The sequence below is a fragment of the Mus musculus genome, chromosome 13, assembly GCF_000001635.26.
Source record: "Mus musculus strain C57BL/6J chromosome 13, GRCm38.p6 C57BL/6J".
Classification (NCBI taxonomy): domain Eukaryota; kingdom Metazoa; phylum Chordata; class Mammalia; order Rodentia; family Muridae; genus Mus; species Mus musculus.
The window spans coordinates 55692820-55713946 of record NC_000079.6 but is presented as its reverse complement, the minus strand read 5'-3'; the positions used below and the strand labels follow the sequence as shown (position 1 = coordinate 55713946).

General features: G+C 44.3%; 1 protein-coding gene across 1 annotated transcript; it reads right to left on the bottom strand.

Annotated features, from left to right (window-relative positions):
- Nucleotides 1–10446: 10446 nt before the first annotated feature.
- B230219D22Rik (RIKEN cDNA B230219D22 gene) lies at nucleotides 10447–20823 on the bottom strand. The gene is made up of 2 exons (NM_181278.2): nucleotides 20600–20823; nucleotides 10447–14874 (listed from the first exon to the last, which is right to left on the bottom strand). The coding sequence occupies exon 2, from the start codon at nucleotides 14869–14871 to the stop codon at nucleotides 14305–14307; it is 567 nt and encodes a 188-aa protein (NP_851795.1). The 5' UTR covers nucleotides 14872–14874; nucleotides 20600–20823; the 3' UTR covers nucleotides 10447–14304.
- Nucleotides 20824–21127: the final 304 nt, after the last annotated feature.

Sequence of the window (21127 nt, the reverse complement as noted above, 5' to 3'; positions counted from 1 at the left end):
TACTGTGGGTTCCAAGCCAGTCTGGGCTACATCATGAATTCCAGAACTGGCCTGGGCTTCAGAATGAGACCTTGTCTCAAAAATGAGAGGTGGGAAAAGGAAGGAGAAAAGAGTGGAGGGGAAGGGAGTTGAAGAGATGAGAGCAGAAAGGGGGAGGGGAGAGGGGAAGATAACTTTGAGATTAAGAGTACATACTGCTCTCGAAGAAGGCCAAGGGTTATGAACCAAAGGTCTTGGCAATCTGAGTCAAGACGCTGTAATACTTAGTAACTTAGTAGCTGGGTACTAGTCCACTGTCACTCAAACTCCAAAGCATGTGCCTCTAACCTGAGTACTTAAGTCCTGTAAGTGTCTGGCATTTAAAGCTCAGAGCCTGAGCCTGGAGGAGTGACTCACTCATTAAGAACACAGGACCAGGGTTTGATCTCCAGCACCCACATGGCAGCTCACAGCCTTCTTCACCTCCAGCTCCTAGGATCCAGTACTGCCTCCATCAGTACCATACTGTGCACACATATATACAAGCAAGCAAAGCACCCAGAAACATAAAATGTAAATAATTTTTATTTAAATAAAAAATTTTAATAAAAGTTTAATTTTTACTACAATCTTGACAAAATGGGAAATTACGGTCATCTGAGGAGGGAACCTCAACTGAGAAAATGCCTCCATATGGTGGGGCTGTAGGAAACCTACAGAGCATTTTCCTAATTAGTGACTGATGTGGGAGGGTCAGCCCATTGTAGGTGGGGCCACCCAGGCATGTTGATTCTGGGTTCTATAAGAAAACAGGCTGAGCAAACCATAAAGAGCAAGCTAGTGGGCTGGAGAGATGGCTCAGCGGTTAGGAACACTAACTGCTCTTCCGAAGGCCGAGTTCAAACCCCAGCAACCACATGGTGGCTCACAACCATCTGTAATGAGATCTGGTGCCCTCTTCTGGAGTGTCTAAAGATGTCTACTTACATATAATAAGTAAGTCTTTTTTTAAAAAAGTAAATAAATCTTAATCTCAGCACTCTGGAGGCAGAGGCAGGAGGATCTCAGGGTTACAGGCCCAACCTGGTCTATATACAGGGTCCAGACCATCTAGGGAGAGATAGTGAAATTGTCTCAAAAATAAAGAGTAACTGGGCGGTGGTGGCGCACGCCTTTAATCCCAGCACTTGGGAGGCAGAGGCAGAGGCAGGCAGATTTCTGAGTTCGGCCTGGTCTACAAAGTGAGCTCTGGGACAGCCAGGGCTACACAGAGAAACCCTGTCTCGAAAAACCAAATAATAATAATAATAATAATAATAATAATAATAATAATAATAATAAAATAAAGAGTAAGGCTCCCTGTCACTACCAGCCTGTGCCAGCTCTCTTGAGAAACAAGGGGCATCTCGCTAAGCTCTTCGCAAATGCATGATTCATAGGATTTGTTTCTAGTTACGGTGTTTTCAGGTTTATTTTTTAAATGGATTTATGTGGGTTTGCATGTACTTAAATGCACCACAGGCATGTAGATGCCTGAGGGAAGCCAGATGACACTGGATCTTCTAAAACTGAAGCCATAGGCAGCTGTGAGCTACTTGCTGTGGGTGCCAGGAACGGAACCCAGGACTGTTGCAGGATTTTTCCCTGCCTAATCACATTAGGGCAGCAGAAGGCCTGTGGTTGGACAAGGAAAAGGGAGGCAGCACTAAGAGTTGCAGAGACACAGAGTCTGGGGGAGGAAAGAGGGAGGAGAATGGAGGACATAAACCAGCCATGGCTTTACCCAGCCACAGGTAGTTATGATATCATAAGATCAGAATAACTGGGATAAAGCTTTTATCATTATCAATTGGTTCTAAATTATTGTATTGGCTTCTTATAAATTAAGGATTTACTGATACACAAATCTGACTGGTTAATTATAAGCTTCAAGAGTTTTGCCTTACTTGGTTACTGGAATGTGGGACCACCGATAGTGGGAAGGGAACTAATGGTTCAGCCAGATGTTGCAGGAGGGGGGGGGTAGCTGGAGAGAGTTGCTGGTGGCTGGAGCACAGGAGCATGGTCCAGCCCAGCCGGGGAGTTGGGGGATTGAGAGAAGGAGCACGGAGAGTTGGCGTGTTAATTTTTAATATTTCCTGCAACATAGGACAGCTGCAGTAATAGTAGTAGTACATGCTCTGAAAGCCCTTGTTTGCTTTTTTTTTTTAAGATTTATTTATTTATTATATGTAAGTACACTGTAGCTGCCTTCAGACACACCAGAAGAGGGAGTCAGATCTCGTTACGGATGGTTGCTGGGATTTGAACTCAGGACCTTCTGAAGAGCAGTCAGGTGCTCTTACCTGCTGAGCCATCTCGCCAGCCCCTTTGTTTGCTTTTTAAAGACAATTTCTCTGTGTGTAGCCAGCAGGCTTTGAATTCTTGATCTCCTGCCTTGGCTTCCCAAGTGCTATGACTGTGAGTGTGACCACCATACCCAGCAGAAAGAGAAACAGCGTGGGTGCAGAAATGTGAAGTGACTACCTTCTGGTTTTGTAGTTGTTGTTGTTAGTTTTTTTGGTTTTTGGTTTGTTTGGTTTGGGGTTGTTTGTTTGTTTGTTTGTTTGTTTGTTTGTTTTGAGACAAGGTTTCTCTGTGTAGCCCTGGCTGTCCTGGAACTCACTCTGTAGTCCAGGCTGGCCTTGAACTCAGAAATCCACCTGCCTCTGCCACCCAAGTGCTGGGATTAAAGGTGTGCACCACCACTGCCCAGCTTACCTTCTGTTTTATAACCAAGTCATTTCATTTTGCAATGAAAGATATTTAAATATATCCTGAATTTGTTTAATAAATGTTGGGGAATATATTCAGTAATTTTATCATCTTTGTGCTGTTTTTATAATACTGACTCAATGTATTCGTTTCAGGTTCTACTTTTGCTTATGTGTATCTATGTGTGCCTTTGTAAATTTACCTGTACTAGATGTATGCAGTTGACTGTGGAGGCCAAAGGGCATAAGATTCCCCTGGAACTGGAGTCACAGGCAGCTGTGAGCCTCTTGATGTTGCCCTCACAGTTACAACAAAGATCCCAATGAGGTCCTTCAGTAATTTATAATTTACCCAAGATGTTTACCATACAAGACTACACGGTGAGTTCCAGGCTGGCCAGCACTAGGGTTACATAAGACGACTTTGTCTCTAAGGAAGATATTTACTCCAATTTGACACACTAGGAAACAAAACTTAATGTTCAGGTCTCACGGAAGATTCCAACAAGGCTAAGGCTACAATATTAATCTGAATTCAAAACCTTTCAAACCATGCGGTGTTGATCGCCAATTCACTTCATATGCTATGCTGGACTGTCCCCCGAAGTCCTCTGAGGTAAGGACATTATCCACAGCTTGGTATTGTTGCGGTGGAAGAAATGCTGAAAGAGGTCTCCTGGGAGATCACTAGTTCAGTGGAGGTGTGCCCTCAGTGGGTACCCCAGCACCCCATGTCTTCCCCCTTTCTCTTCCTGGCCACAAGCCGAGCAACTTTGCTCTACCCAGTAATCCCCGCAAGAGCTGCTGCCTCAGCACAGGCTCACGAGCAATGGAGCCCCTGGGTCTGTGAGCCACAGTGAACCTTTCCACGTTATATGCTTGTCATCTAGGGTAGCTGACATAGCAGCAGAAAGTCAACATGTGCTAGTAACCATGAGAACCGCTTTTATAAACATTTATATAAACTAATTTAGGACTTGTACCAGTGGTGCATACCAGTCGACCCAGCCTAGGAATTTAACACCAGTGACGGAAGCACAGGAAGGTCCTGTCACAAAATAAATAAGTTGGTTCATCTTATACACTAATAAGGTGCCTTTAGAGAGGGGTTTAAGATTACCAGAGGCGATAATCTCTAAGATTAGCTTCCAGGGAAGGATAAACTAGAGAAAGTAAGATGAGCACCCCCTCCCTTGTTATCAGAGAGAGTGAATGCAGACAAGCTGCTCTCTCTGCAAAGAAGGTGGCCATGCCAAGACTGGTTGTCATACCCACAGATCCTGGCCCCGAGGCAGGCTAAGCTCAAATTCAAGATAGTATACATAGTGAGTTCATCCCAACAAATGAAAAGCCAAAACGGAGCCTCTTAAAGTGTGCGCTGGTTACTTTTTGTAATAAAACACCATGACCAAAACCTTATGAAAGAGTTCATTTTGATTTATGGGTCCAGAGGGGAAGTCCATAATAGCACCAGGCAGCCAGGTTAGGAGGCTGGACGTCACCTCTTCAAGCACAAACATGAAGCAGAGTAAGCCAACTAGAACAGCAGCAAAGCATAAACTCTCAAAGCCCACCCCCAGTGACATAGTTCCTCCAAAGAGGTCCAAGGCTGTAGTTTGACAACAAAAGGAACGGGTTTGCTGCTAGTGGTGGGTCTGGGTGGTCTGAACAAAATTCCCAGGGTCTTGGCATCTTACACAAGAAAGAAAGTTGTACTCAGATTGCAAAGTAGCAAAGTTACCTTATCCAAAGCAAAACAACAGATTAGAAAGGTTATTCCCTTGGGCTTTTTATGGCGTGTAAAGGAAGGAGTGGCTAGTTCCTAAGTGTGGTAGGTTTCTATTTTGGTTGACAGATTATTCTATAACCATTTCCCAACTGTGTACGTCCCTTCCCAGAGAGAATCTGACTATAGTCATATGCATGTCCAATTACACACAGGCATAAGAATGGTAATAGGGGGTTCTCCCTAAAACTCCACTTTGAGGACAAATTGAATAGAACCTATCAAATGTGGCAGTGTTGTTAAGAGGAATGGAGATTTACCCCATTGTTCAGAGTGGTATGTGCATACAGGCAGGGGTCCTCTTTTGCTAGCAGGTTGCTAGCCACATTGCTAAGAGAGGGATGTGGGCATGGCATATGCAGGTAAGGGTCCCGGGTTGCCACGTGCTTTACAGGAAGAGGAGTGGGCACACAGTCCAAACCAAGTGGAGTCCTAGGCTGCTAAACTACTCCCTATGTTCACCTGCTTGACACTTGGTGGTATTTCACAACTCTTAATGTCTGCAAAGGGACACCCTGAAATCAGACGTTAACTTGAAATGCCCCTTAGAATAAATGCATCACTTCAAACTGGAGCCCTTGGTTATATCTGATTTCTCTTACTTTTTTTTTAAGACAAGAGTCTTTGCCAGCCATGGCAGCACAAGCCTTTAATCCCAGGACATAGAGGCAGAGGCGTGTGCATGTCTGAATGCAAGGCCAGCCTGATTTAGAAAGAGAATTCCTGGACAGCTAGGGCTACCCAGAAAAACCCTGTAACCATACTTATTGGCTACTTTATTGGGTTCTTGTATGTACCACCCTCCTCCACCCCAATCCCTTCCAACCCCCAACACCAGGGAGGCAGGAAAGGTTAGAAGGGAAAGGTCATAGATCTCTTTAGACTACTTCTGGCTGATTAGGAGTGTAGAGTTCCTTGGGGCAATGTTGATCCTCATTGTCAGGGGATCTCCAAGCAGCAACTTAGCAAAAGCAACCAGCATCCAGCAATGCAGCAAACAGCAAAGACAGCAGCATCCTCTCTGGCCCTTTTATACCCTCTCAAGAGTCCCCAGATGCAAACTATCTGTAAAATGTAAACAAATGTAAAATATAACAAAACATACTCACATATTTTTTAGTGAGACCAAAAAATCTCACTGCAAAACCTTGTCTTGAAACAAAACAAGAGTCATGTGTATCCCTGCAGGGCTGCAGGGCTGCAGGGCTGCAAGGCTGCAGGAGTGCAGGCTGCAGGCAAGTACTGGTACACCTAGTCTTTGTGTGTGTGTGTGTGTGGTTTTTCCAGACAGGGTTTCTCTTTATAGCCCTGGCTGTCCTGGAACTCACTTTGTAGACCAGGCTGGCCTCAAACTCAGAAATCCGCCTGCCTCTGCCTCTCAAGTGCTGGGATTAAAGGCATGCCCCACCACCACCTGGTCCATCCTCACTCTTATCCAACTGGAGATTTTAGTATGTGCCCTGGGCGGTAAATCACAAAAGAACAAAGATGTTGAAGCTGTAGGATAAACAATATGCAGATAGCACGATCTGTATGACAGACACCCCCCCCCTCCAACTTATACTGGCTCAAGTTATGACACATTCACTCTAAGCTGCTCTTTGAGTTTTTGTCTTCCCAGATATTGCTATGTAATGTGACACTCTAATGTGGTGTTGGGCAGCAACCACAAGGCAGTTCCCAGCCACACTTTTTATAAGTTTTAAAAACTGTATGAGGGGCTGGTGAGATGGCTCAGTGGGTTAGAGCACCCGACTGCTCTTCCGAAGGTGCAGAGTTCAAATCCCAGCAACCACATGGTGGCTCACAACCATCCGTAACAAGATCTGACCCCCTCTTCTGGAGTGTCTGAAGACAGCTACAATGTACTTACATATAATAAATAAATAAATAAATCTTTAAAAAAAAAACTGTATGACTATGGACTGGAGAGATGGCTAGGCAGGAAAGAACGCTTGCTGCCCCTGCAAAGGACCCAGGTGGTGTGGGTCTCTGCACTTATATGGAGGCGTACAACCATCCATAATTCCAGTTCCAGTGGACTTGGCGCCCTCTTCTGGTCTCCAAATACAAGCATACTTGTGGTGCACATACACACAGGAAACATTCACACATATAAAACAAATCTAAAAATATATTAGCTGTGTATGTGTGTACAGAAACATACATGGCACATATATGTGGAGATTAAAGGACAACTCTGGAATCCGTGTCTCCTTGAGCCAGTATGTGGTTTCTGGGAACGAGACTCAAGTTGTCAGGCTTGTGGTGGAGCGAGCACGTTACCTGCTTAGCAATTTCACCGACCTTCCATCAACTATTTAATTATCATGGTGAACAGCCAGATCATAGCATGCTGAGTTGCTAGGATGCTTGACAGATTATGCCTGCCTGTTCAGTAACTTTCCAATTTACAATGCTTTGCCCTTTCAAAGCTGTAACTTCATTGTAAATCAAGGAATATTTTACATAGAAAACCCTTAGGAGGAGGGTAAAGTACTTCCTGTCGGTCAGGAAGGCACCAGAAATCCCCAAAACAATACAGGCAGTTGCTACTGCTGTTGGTTGCCAATCAGAACTAAATGGAAAGACCCTATGCACAAGACACCACAAGTTCTGGTGGCAGTACATGGGGTATCAGACAGGCACTGATCATCTGGAACTTTCTTTCCTGTGGGTTAGCGCTCCGTGTGTTATGGCCCCTGCTTGGGGAGAACGGTCGTCACTGGGCTTCCTCAGTTAGGGGCTCATTCCAGTAACTAGACAGGCAATGTGCTCCCAAGGTTGCAGTGCTGCCAAGTCTGTTATGGGGAGGACCAACTGCTTTCTGGTTAGATATGAAGCCGGATGCATTGGAGAGAATTCATAGCTGGGACTGTAAACCTGGTCAGAAGCCTGTGGCAAGGGAGGTCATGGGGCCTGGGGATGAAGCTTCTGCCGCCTTAATACACAGACATGTTGTGCCTATCAGATTTCCTTTTTATGTCTATGGCAATATTGTTCTTAGCTTTGGTCAGAGAGACCACTCTGCAGCAGGCAGCCGCAACTGCAGGGATTCATTGCTGGTCAAAGTGAAGAAAATACAAGGCTCTTGGATGCTGTTGTGACGTGAATACAAAATATCTCCCAGGAGCTCACATTTGACCACTTGGTCCCTAGCTGATAGCACAAATTCATAAGGTTACGAAATATTTAGGAAGAGGGCTTTGAGGTTGTACAGCCTGGTCCCGCTTCCCTCTCACTCTGCTTCTTAACCAAAAGGCTTAGCCTCACCCTCTTCCTGTTCTGATGGATTCTGGGATTGTAAGCCAAAACACACCTTTTCTTCCCTGGTTTGATATTTTCAGGACATTTTTATCACAGCATCAAAAAGTAATGAATACAGATGCTCAGCCACAAATCTGTTCGTCCTGGTAGTTTTCATGTCGACTCATCTCAATTTAGAAAACAATTCCATAAGGGCAGGCTGTAGGCAAGCCTGTTGGTGAATGACAGGGGAGGGGTCCTGTTGGTGAATGACAGGGGAGGGCCCCACCCCCGCCCTTTGTGGGTGGTTGCCACCCCTGGGCTGGAGGTCCTGGGTTCTACAGGAAAACAGGCTAAGCAAGCCATGAAGAGGATGTTCCATCCCTGACGGTCTTTGATGAACTGTGATGTGGAAGTATAAGCCAAATAAAACCTTTCCTTCCCCAAAGTACTTTTTTCTTTTCTTTTTTTTTTTTGGGGGGGGGGGGTGCACATTCAGTGGTTGCCGGGGAAGGAAGAGACATTTTCTTTTTTTTTTTTCCTTTGGTTTTTCGAGACAGGGTTTCTCTGGCTGTCCTGGAACTCACTCTGTAGACCAGGCTAGTCTCGAACTCAGAAATCCGCCTGCCTCTGCCTCCCAAGTGCTGGGATTAAAGGCGTGCGCTACCATGCCCGGTCCAGTCCTTCTATTACTGTTATTATAAATTGATCTGAGATGATTAAGCCTGTGAGTTAAGGGCCAAACAGGAAATTCATGGCTGAGTTTATTGTTAGGGTGTTTTCAGAGATTTTAATTAAAAATAGCTGAGAACAGTTAACACAAAACAGTCCAGATTACTTTACATACATAGCTGGTTTTCAAAAATGTCAGAAATCCACAGAATGTGACATTTAATGTTATTTATTCACTTGTTGTTCAGACAAGTCTGCTCCTGACACCATTCCCTTTCTTGGATTCAAAGAAGAAATTGAGCATCAATGGAGTTTCTCCAGTTGTGGCAAGACAGCTCCTAGGCAAGAATTATATCTCATTTCATCTACAGACATAATACTGTTCAGAAAAAGGTTAGGATTTACAGGTTAGGACAGCTTTGTTCTGCCGAGACAGGCTAGTCGCTAATCTCCTATTTCTCTAAGGTCTGTCAGATGATCCTGGGTTAAAAGATTAAAGGCAGATGGATGCTCCAATTTACTGACTTACTGGGGCTGTATAGGTATACAGCTGTCTCTACAATTTGTCTCAGTTCTGGAAGCTGTAGGCTTCCCATATATTTTCAATTAATGTTGGTCACTCTCAGATTTCTGACAGGGTTGAAGACTATAGCTTCATATTCAACCCAGGCTATTTACATTGAGAGAACAGATTTGAGAGGATGGTTTTCAGACGGCATACAATCTAAAGCCAAGACCTAAGTCAGGTGTAGAAGTTTAAGTCTTTTAAGTTAGGATAGAGGACAGTGTTCTATTTTATTGACAAAATGGACTGGGTGTTAGGTGTATCTTATACTTTATAAGTTACACAATGGTAATAGTTGTGCTCTATTTATATTTGAGGGAAAGGTTTTGTTTTTATTAAAACGGAAAGGGGGAAGTGTTGTGGATGGACCTGATGCTGTTTGCAAGCTAATTCTGCTCTCCTGGGAGGGGCTTCGGACAAGAAGTGAGTCACACTTACTCAGGGGAATTCTTGCGAACCAATCCCTTGATGAATAAAGGAGCCAATCACTGGGCAAGTTAGGAGGGACTCCTGGTTGAATGGAGGAAAAGAGAAAGCAGGACTTAAGTCCTTTGGAAAGCAGACAGCAGAGGTGTAAAATGTCATTGCTAGAGTTTCCCAGTATCATGACAGATCCACAAGGATTCGCCACTGTTAATAAGGCTTACAAGATTAAGTTTTAGCTGTTGGCCCAGAGACTGAGTTACCCTTATTTCTGAACTAAGTTTGTGTTACATATTCCTTCATGTGGCAGCTCGTCTGGGTTAAGAGAGAAAGGTATGGTGGCAAAGTGTGGGTTTGCCAGATATACATCACAAAGGCCCTGGGGGATTTGAAGTATGGGGTTGGCTTGGTAGCGACCCCCCAGTAGGAACCTAGAGAGCTGGGTGGAGAGATAAAAACTGGTCAGCCATTGCCCACCAGTGCATGGCCAGCCAAGGTGCCAGGGCAGAGTTGGAGGTGGGAACGTGCTAGTCCTTTTTTAAAAAAATATTTCCCGAAACATTAATTAGAATGCAAAATTCAGCCAGATGTAGGGGTGGTACACATCTTTAATCCCAGCACTCTGGAGGCAGAGGCAGGCAGATCTCTGAGTTTGAGGCCAGCCTGGTCTACAGCATGTTCCAGAATAGCCAGGGCTACACAGAGAAACCCTGTCTGGAAACAAAACCAAACAAATAAAAATAATAGCACACAAAATCCTAAGATATATATACTACCAACAAATGATGAAAAGGTCTTCCTTTTCATTTACGGCATCTCTACTGTGCTAGGAGAACAAGCAGCAGGAAGAGAAGGCATGGTGGATCAGGCACTGCAGAGCCTGACACACTTAGCCTGATTCCAGGACCACAGAGCAGTGTGAGAACCAACTCCCAAGGCTGTCCCCTGACCCTGGCATGCATGGGACTCCTGAATCCCCATATATAAAATAAAGAAATAGAAAAAATAAAGTAGTACAGAGCTGGTTTTAAAGTGATGACTTTATTAATAAATATACATCCATATGATGATGTAGATACAAATCATGAACACTACTCCATTCCATACACATAATTGCACACGAGTAGCTCAAGTTCATGGACATTAAAACATACACAGTATCTATTCAGACTTTTTACAGCAGAGGACAACGTGCTTATTATCAGTTAACTGGCAATTATTTGTTTCATAATTGTCTGTGGAAAAAGGAAATTGTGAATCAAAGAATCAGAGTGGCCTGATTAAATCACACAATTGACTTACTACAGTATCACTTCTAAAAAACTTAAATACATTGTATGTGAGAGCACAGGTCTGTCTACTTGGAAGGAAAGGGGAAAAAGCAAATATTAGATACATCTTAGATTTGAGCGCAGTCATTGGGCTTGAACAGACAAAAACAAAAGAGCATCAAAACTTCTTATGCCCGAGACTACTGTGAATTGTTATGTTACTGTAACGGATCATAAAATTTTACTGCATAAAGACAAGGAACTGACAGAGCAATCATCGTAGTATCCCCTGAACTGTTCTCTTAAAGCTTCTTAAAGTATGAAGAAGTTCACCGTTTAAACTTAAACACTGTAGTCATTATTACACTGGATGAAGCATCTTTAACCTCATAATAAATGGATCCAGATTTTACCTCAAAGAATTATATTCTTATTTCGTGAAAATATATGTAAATTCACACAAATACCAGTTTGGAATGACTAAATACCATTTTTCAGATGTTCCTTTTAAAAAAGTAATTAAAAATACAAAGAATTGTTAATCTGATTTAAACACTAATTAAAAAATGTTTCAAATACTAAAAATTAAACCAAATACTATTTAATTTTTCAATATATTGTGCCAATATATATATTTTTAAATATCCAGTGCAAAACTCCAAAGATAGTATCAAAATCACCCCATACTAAAGATTAGTTAGGCAAGGTGATACCTGTGGAAAATGACGTTTTCATCTGTATTGACTCCTTATTTGTTTTGATAACAATAATAAATAAGGCATGTTAAAATATCCTTTTAAGAAAAAAGTAAAACAAACTTACTTGAATAGCACATCATTTTCTGACAAAGTTTTAATATAGAATAGTGAAACCTATTTATGAAGAATAGAATCACACAGTATAAAATTAGCAATTTACCTTTTAAGGAACAATTATACAGTGGGGGTGGGGCAGGGGAGACGACAGTTTTCCCCAACTGAATATACTGGCATCTAGGCAACTGTTTCACATGCTATTTCAGTGTCTGTCATGACAAAAGACCATGTTACAAAAGATGCAGAATGCAGTCTTTAGATCATGTAGAAGTAGAAATATTTGTATGTGAAGACTTCACTCCCGTCCTCACCGTGCCTCTCCAGCTGACACTAGTAAACTGTCCACAAGGAGAAAAGTAGGATCAGGTGTTCACCAGTGCACACGTCTAATATTCCAGGTGACTGCTCACAGGAACAGTGAATTCAGGCTCCAGTCACAACTGTAGCCATCCATCCATCCCCCTTTCCTGGGATAGAGCTCCTGATAAACACTGTTATAAACATATCGCCTTACACCAATGTCCCATCTCATGAACACGTATCGGAAACGCATTATGCAGTAGCCCACTCTATCTTCTGACGCATTATACAGTAAACGCATTATGCAGTAGCCCACTCTGTCTGCTGACGCAGCGCAGCACAGCACCACTGAGTACATGTGCGGCAAGCGGAGGGAAGGGGATGCGTGTGGGAAGGGCAAGAAGAAATGACAAGGTACAAAGCCAGGAATGAAATCAAACTCAAAAGGATGCCGTGTGGACTCACCATGAAACACAACATGCACCCAAGTCCTTAACATTTGGTGGTGAGATGATACCACACTAGACTATTTCAACTGTATTCAGGAACTAGCTGTGCAAGGATTTTAAAACAGCCAGCTGCTGAACAACTTCAGAAACAGCTAAGTGACAGATACTGTGACCAGATGAACACATCAATGAAGATGCAAGCATTTGCCTGTGTCAGAAGTTACACTGTCCTAAGTAAATTATTTTTATATTCTAGGCTTCTGCAAGAAGAAACTCTTTGAAGCACTTTAGTGGTTAAATGGTCACCCAGCACTGCTCACTGTCTTCTATGGTTTGTGTGAAGCTCTACCACTGAGGTTACTGAACCCACATGCATTGTAACAGCACTTCCTGTAGGAGCAGGGGTCCAGCCGCTGTGTCAGCTATCATGGGCACCTGAGATTTGCTGCTTGTCCCCTGATAAAGGTCTGAAACATGGGATTTACAGTCAGTCAGTTTGCATGGACTGAGCAAGCCTAGCCAACCAGTATGTGTCCTTTTATATTTCTGATTATTTGTAAAGTTTTTAAGTCATGTAAATCTATATTTTAATCTCAAAGGCATTTTAAAATGCAAGTAAAATCATTTTTTAAGTTCAGTAAAAAGCTTTTCTTTTGTTTTGTTTTTTTAAGACAGGGTCTCTCTCTACCTAGCATTGGCTGTCCTGGCACTATATAGACTTCAAACTCAGAGATCTGCCTGCCTCAGCCTCCCAAATGCTGAGATCAAATTCATGGACCACCACACCTGGCCCAGGGAAAGCTTCTCAACTTCAAAGTTCATAATATTTTACTTAGAACTCAGAATAAATAAAATGTGTATTAACACTAGGGAGACTTCTTTCAGAAGAGGCCATGATGACATTTTTATGCTAACCAGCACTCATTTTACAGGTTTCATGAATAATGAGTTGCATTTATCGGTATTTGGGTCTCGATAGCCAGGAAACTGCTTTCTGCTTAGATCAGTTGTGCAGTCAACCACTCAATTTGTGTCCTTTGGTAGATATAAACCTGAAAATGCAGTTATGTACTAACGCAGTGTAATAACAATTACTCCGAAAAACTAAAAAAATTCCAAATAAATGAACAATAGTAATAAATGTTTTTAAATATAATACTTTGAAACTCACTAAGTATATGAAAGACAAAACAGAATGATTATAGTTACATGCAGACTTTCAAGGGTTCTCTTTCCCATATATTAACTATAATGTGTGGGTTTTAAGTCTGAGTTGTTTGTAGTGTTTGCTGCCTATACTCTTTGTTTTTGTTTTTGTTTTTGTTTTTGAGACAGGGTTTCTCTGTGTAGCCCTGGCTGTCCTGGAACTCACTTTGTAGGACCAGGCTGGCCTCGAACTCAGAAATCCGCCTGCCTCTGCCTCCCAAGTGCTGGGATTAAAGGCGTGCGCTACCACGCCCGGCGCTGCCTATACTCTTAGGCAATTGAAAAACACACATCCTGTAACTATAATCTCTGCAAGGCAGATACTAAACAACGCTTTAGTATTAATGATCAACTAATGTCATGCGAATCAATAAATAAGAAGCTGTGTTTTAAGTTCCAAAGCATCCAGACAGCTGCGTCTTATTTCAGAGTTCTAAACTCACACAGCCATCCCTCTGATCTGCTCACTAGTTGCTGTTCTGCCCCTTCAGTTACAATGCCTCACAATGGATTACTCACAAATAAAAGTTAACTTGGGCAGCTGCTTAGCATGGGAGGAGTCCACTTAGAACAGCACAAAGGGAAAACAAAAATGACTTAGCTGCTGAGGGTTGTGAGTGAACTGTGTACAATACAGACACAATGTACTACTCCTGCCCAAAGTGCATCTCTCAATTGTGGCAACTTCTAAGCCAAAAAGAAAGAAAAAGAAGTGCAGGGTGAGGGAGAGCCAACAGAAACAGCACTGGGGAGTCCACGTGGTAAGAGCATGTCAAATTAAAACAAGACGCTTTGGGGTAACTAACAACCTGCTCCTAACGCCTGCTCTCCTGCCTCGCTCACTCGCTGGGCGGCTTGACTTCACCACTCGTTTCCTGAAGCCCGTGCACCACTCTACTATGCATCATAGGGTAAGGAAAGGCAGCAGTGCCACAGCCATAGCCAAGATCTGCAAGGCGGGACAGAGCTTTAATGCTACCTGGAGGTCTCCCTGGGCTGACTTTGTATCCTGCAGCTTTGGTTGTACCCAAAGGTCTGCCTGGACTTGTTTTAAATCCAGCTGCTTTGGTAGTTCCCAGGGGTCTGCCTGTGCTGGTCCGGTATCCTGCTGACTTGGTAGTTCCCGAAGGCCGGCCTCGCTTACCAGATCGATTGAGGTTTTTCTTTTTCTTTAGTTCATCTTTTATCTCTATGTTTCTGCCACTGGTAGGCTGCAAGTGTGTTTCATTTAATGGGTCTTGCCTCTGACAAACCATTGGTTTGTGGCTGACTGTGTGGCTGTACTTGTTTTGCTGGGAGGAATACAGATCGAACTGATCAGCAGCTCTCATGGCATCTTCATTGAGGCAGGAAGGCTTGCCAGGCCCACAGAACGCTGGATTACTGCCGGCAACGGGGTGCATCATTTTCTACCAAAAACAGAGACAAATGCGTATGAATACCTATCTGTATGATAGCATGCAATGGGAAAACCATCTTTTAACAACTATGTAGACTACCTAAAATTAGGGCAATAGGGTAGACTCCAAAGCATACTGTTCCACGACAGCGACAGCCTCCCTACTCCCACCCAACTACAGCACTCCTTACTTTAGGACAGAGGCCCAGAAGAGTCAATTAGAATATTTACTCTCCCTTCCCCTACAAGTTTATAAAACCAGTAGCAGACCCAGGAGTTCCCAGGTGGACTGGAGTTCTAGGGATGAGGCTTTTATATGTTGTGCCCCATGCTGGGTAGCTTGTTCAGTGATGAGTTACCTACCTATACAGCTGTAAGTAACCTAACTGGCTGGTTCACTAAGCCAGCCTTGTCTAGAATTCTTTGATTTGCTGGTGCCTGACCTAGAATGCATAGTGTTGTCCATGCCTTCCCCAAAAAGTCACACCACAAACAGCATCAAAGAGTCATGTTTTTCTCAGTTATAGGTAGAACAACTGTCACATAAGGTCACTCAACTAGAGGATGAAACGAAGGCTCAGCAGAAGACCTGCTGCTCTTGCAATGGACCACAGTTCAGGTTCCAGCACCTACATGGTGGTTCACACCCTCAGTAATAATTCCAGTTCCAGGGGGCTGACATCCTCTTCTGATCTCCTTGGACACCAAGCATGCCCATGGTAAACATACATACATGTAGGCAAAACAGTCATACAATTATTTTTTAAAAATCTAAATTCTTGAGGGCTGGAGAGTTGGCTCAGTGGTTAAGAGCACTGACTGCTCTCCCAGAGGTCCTGATTTCAATTCCCAGCAACCACATGGTGGCTCATAACCATCTGTAGTGGGATCTGATGCCCTCTTCTGGTGTGTCAGAAGAAAGCTACCGTGTACTCATGTACAAACAATAAATCTTTAAAAAAAATCTAAATTCTTCTGAAAACAGAACTCAAAACACTAACTTAATACCTATAATATTCTGATTAAGGCTGATGCAAGTAGAAAATGAATATTTTGTAGGCTTTTTTTCCTTTTACATTATTAAACCCTACAAAGATAAAATCTAAAACAAGGGCCAAAAAGATGTCACAGCAAGTAAAGCCCCTTGCCACCAAACCTGACATATAAAATCAATTCCCATGACCAGAAAGGTAGGAAAATCTACTCAAGTTGTTCACTGATATCCACATACTTGCACAACATACATACATACACACACACAAACACAGAAATAAATGTTAAAAAATTTTCAACACAAATAAAACCCCAGAACTCGTATAAAAATGGTTGTCCTTGTATAACCTTGGCATGCCTCCTGGGTACATTCTCACTTGTGTGCTCTTAACCCTATCAGTTTCCACAAGGGGGACACCTAGTCATTATGGTAATGAATAATTTATACAGAATCCTTAGTGTGAGTTACACTTTTCAAAACCAGATAGCGTCAAGCAAGGAACACAATGTCTTGGCCCAGCACACAGATGGCCTCTATCTAAACAAAAGGCAGTATCAGCACAGAGGCTAACCGAAAGCTCTGATCAGCTAAAATAGATGAGCACAGTCAAGACCTGAACATCAAAAATATGGGCATCGTCTGACAGTGGGGGCACACGCCTTTAATCCCAGCACTTGGGAGGCAGAGGCAGGTGGATTTCTGAGTTCGAGGCCAGCCTGGTCTACAGAGTGAGTTCCAGGACAGCCAGGGCTAACGCAGAGAAACCATCTCAAAAACAAAAATATGGGTAACAATCAAATACCATTTCTTCCCAAGACATATACTTAATGTCAAACAGGTCATCTGCTTTACAGAGCTCTGAACAAGTCCAAAGTCACTGTTTTGTCTGTGATTTTTTTTCTTTCTATACAAGTCTGCACCACATGTGCAACAAGTTTTCAGGCTGAAATACTACACTAAGGCAAGAAAGACAAGGCCGTGAATGTGCATATGAAGGTCCCGCCTGAAATGGCATCCTCCACACACATAGAGCTGCACTCCTCCCGGAGCAGAGACTAAGGCACTTGGCTCCTGACAGCACAGGAAAGAGGTCTCATACTGCAGAGCACATGGTACTCAGCTCAGTTTCTGCTGAGAATCAACAGAATTGTTGCCCAGGTAGTTTAAGGTTTCAATTATGAAGTAAAAAATACATTGAGAAGCTATCTGTGTATGATCAGAGCAACACAGACTTGAAATTATAAAACTAGTCAAAGAAAAACAAAAATATTAAAAGGAATAATTTTTACTCACTTCTCAAAGATATAAGACCTAACTATCAATACTTACTTCACTAGCTCCCATTCTAATTTCAGGAAACAAATAAGAGTTGGCACATGCCTTTAATCCCAGCAAAGAGGCAAAGCAATTGGATCTGTTTCTAGCCAGCCGGGTCTACAGGGGTTCCAGGAGAGCCAGAGAAACCCTGTCTTGGAAAACAAACAAGCAACAACAGAAAAAAGAAAAGAAAAGAAAAGAAAAGAAAAGAAAAGAAAAGAAAAGAAAAGAAAAGAAAAGAAAAGAAAAGAGAAATCCCCAAGGTAAGTTTTAAACATATTGGCCTAAAGTTGTTCTCTGAGCATTCTATCTATATCAGCCACTTTGCACGGAATCCTCAGAGTATGTTTTGTTAAAGAAACAGCCGGGCGTGGTGGCACACGCCTTTAATCCCAGCACTTGGGAGGCAGAGGCAGGTGGATCTCTGAGTTCGAGGCCAGCCTGGTCTACAAAGTGAGTTCCAGGACAGCCAGGGCTATACGGAGAAACCCTGTCTCGAAAAACCAAAAAAAAAAAAAAAAAAAAAAAAAAAAGAAAGAAAGAGGAACAGGAGCTGGAGACTGGCTCAGCAGTTAACAGTGCTGGATGCACTATCCTAAGGACTAGGATATCAGCACCTACCCTACTGACCAGTTTTGCCTAAGCACACAGCTCACTGATAGGAGTGGTCAGGAAGATCAATGGTGCTTGAGATTCCAACTTAGCTGAGAAAAAAAGCTACAGGTTCAGGGAGAGACCCTTGCCTCAAAAGGACAGGTAGAGCCTTGCTGTGGTGACTCATTTTTAATCCCAGAACTCAGGAGGCAGAGGCAGGTGATCTCTATGAGTTCAAGGCCAGCCTAGTCTACAGAGCTAATTCCAGGACAGCCAGGGCTACACAAAGAAAACCTGACGGGGGGGGGGGGGGGGGGGGGGGGGGGGGCCAGACAAGGGGAGGGAAAGACAGAGAGACTGACAGAGGGCACTCAATACCCTGGCCACTGCCCACTGCATCAACACAAATAGTCACACACACACACACACACACACACACACACACACACACACACACACAAGGCTGTTTTTCCTTTCTTTAAAGAAATGGGAATTGACTTCAAGCAACCTGACAGGACACTCATTAGGAGATTACAAAGCAAATAGGAATTCAGATAATCTGAAAAGAGAGCCAACAATTGGTGTTGGCATGGCATAGTCATGGCAGCCAGGCATGTCTTCTCTACACTGAGCAGCCAGGCATGTCTTCTCTACACTGAGGCTGTTTAACAGAACCCCACTGGATGTAATAGTGCTTTTCCCCAAGTTTATGACAACCAAAATTTTCTCTAGATATTGCAAGCAAATTCCAGAACAGCCAGGGCCTCAAAAAACAAAACAAACAAACAAACACAAACCCTTGGCGCTGGCTCAGGTTTGGATCTCCAGCATACACAAAACTGTCAAGTACAGCGCCCTGTGTCTGTAGCCCCAGGAGGGAGGTAGCAGAGTCCTATAAGGCACTGGTCAGCTGTGACACTGAGAGCTCCAGGATCAAGCTCAGTAGGAGACTTTATCTCAAAAACCAAGATGGAGTGCAGCAACCAAGGCAGACGCCTGGCACTGACTTAGGCAATACGAATGCACACACATGTGCACACACAGATGTGCAAGAATGCCTGCAAATCTTATCTGGGAAAGCTGAATCAGAGAATCCAGAGGCATAGCGAGCCCTGAGCTTCATAGAAAGCAAAAAATGAGGTAGTAAGGTGGGAGTTCTTTCTCTTACACACGGGACTTCCAGATATAGAAAAAAATATTCTTTTTAAAAAGCTTACTTATATACATATGCGTACTCCATTTGCATGTATGTCTGCATGATAAAAGAGGGCATCAGATCCCATTATTTAGATGGTTGTGAGCCACAATGTGATTTCTGGGAATTGAACTCAGGACCTCTGGAAGACCGACTAGTGCTCTTAACCACTGAGCCATCTCTCCAGCCCAGAAAAAATATTCTTACAACCTATTTCGGCACTATAAAGTCCGTTGTGTATAAAACCACCACATATATTTACATGCATGATAAATTTCAGCATTTGGCTAACACATTAGCATTAATGCCTACCTCTTTCCACTCTAAGACCTACCTGCTGATAATTCTTTGGTTTGCTTTTGGGGATTTTTAATTTTTGAGGTTTGTCTTCATAACAATCCTCCTGCCTCACCAAGAAAGTAATGGGTGTAAAGGTGTTAACCAACATGCTTGGTCAGCTATTACCTTATGTTTTAAATTATGCTTGTCTACATGAGAACAAATGAGTGTGAGTCCCCCCGGGGTGCAACACATGGAGTTACATTTGGTTCCCAGTGCACCGTAGTGCAGGGAGCCAAACCCTACTTCTCTTCAAGCCTGGTACACGCTCTTAACTGCTTTTTTTCCCAGCTATTCTTGGATTCTTTCCATGCAAAGTTCACTAAAATGATGCAGGTTACATTTGAGAAAAGTGGGCGGAGGAATTTCTCTTAAGACGTGGGTGGAACATAAGCTAGGAGTTAACAGAACAAATCGTGTTGCAAAGCAAAGGCTACAGTTGGTTTTGTTTTGTTTGTGGTACTAGGGGTGGACCCCAATGCCTTGCACACATCAAACAAACGAAGAAGCATCTTTTAAAATGGTGCACCGGTAAGTTTAAGGAAGCCAGCGAGGAGTTTCACTGTGACTAAATTAGTAGTTTTGAAGGTCTGCTGCGACCTGCTTTCCCTTAAGTTTTACTGTGGGTGTTTAATCCTGCCGTCTTCCAATGAAACAATCACATTTCTTTCTTTTTTTTTTTTTACCTTGAATGTGGCAGACATTGCTCCCAAAAAAACTATTTTTAGTAAATTCACAAGGCACCTTTAAGCTTTGTAAATATAGCAAAGCTTCAAAGGCCCACACGCCGTTCTCCTCCAAGGATCAAATATCCCACAACCCTCGGTGTTTTGTTACTATCTAGCTAACTACTGTATATAATCACATATGATTTTATAATTCTAAACAAGTGTGGGAGGCCGTGTCAACCACTGAGGATGCTGCTCCGCTCCCGCCTCCCGAGAAGTTTACACAACATAAATAACGGTCTCCTTTGTCTTCTCTGCGCTCCTTAGCCGTGCCCCACGGCGCTTCCCCAAGTCAGCATCCTAACGGGACCCCGAGGCGTTCCCCGCCGCGCTCTCGGGATGCGGGGACGACCGCAGCTCCAGGGCGAGACTGCGGCCCCGCGCCCACCCTGCAGCCCTGGCTGCGCGGCCCGCGCCGTGACTTCCGCTTGCCGCGAGGCCGGCGGGCGCCCGGGCGGAAGTACCGCGGGGAAGGAGGCCGCCCCGGAGGAAGGAGGCGCCCGCGCTCGCCGCCGCATCCCGCATCCCGCTCGCCGGGCCCCGCGCCAGCCGCCGCCCCGCGCCCTACCTCGGCCGCTCGGAGCCCGGCCCTCAGAGCGCCCAGGGGCCGCCCATAGGCAGGAAAGCTCCCGCCCGTTCCGTTCACTCCGGCCGCGCCCGCTCCGGGCGGCCCTGTCCAGTCACGGCAGAGGGCCGGCGGCGGCGGCGGCGAAGGCCACGCCAGCGCCCGACTCCCTGGAGCCCTCACCGCGGGGCCCCGGACGCGGGAGGAAGAAGCCGCCACAGCCCCGGAATGTGAGCGCCGCCTGCGCAGGCGCAGGCACGCCTAAGTATCGCGAGACTCTTCGCGCGGCCCGCGAACGGAGTGCGCAGGCGCGCGCGAAGCGGACGGTCCCTGTGCGGAGCTCCAGTCCCGCCAAGATGAGCGAGCGGATGGTCGGCTCGGTGACTTCCCAGAATGCAGGGTCACTCCGTGACGCAGGCATCGTTTGAAGCCCGCTGCAGTTGTCCAGAAGCCGTTTACACAGCTGTTTGAAAACGATGTTTGCTCATGCCTGTCTGCAGCCCTTAAGACTCATTCATTGTCTGGGGGCTG

What these genes read in the sequence shown, in the direction of transcription:
- B230219D22Rik (NM_181278.2), bottom strand. Translation starts at nt 14,871, where the DNA reads ATGATGCACCCCGTTGCCGGCAGTAATCCAGCGTTCTGTGGGCCTGGC.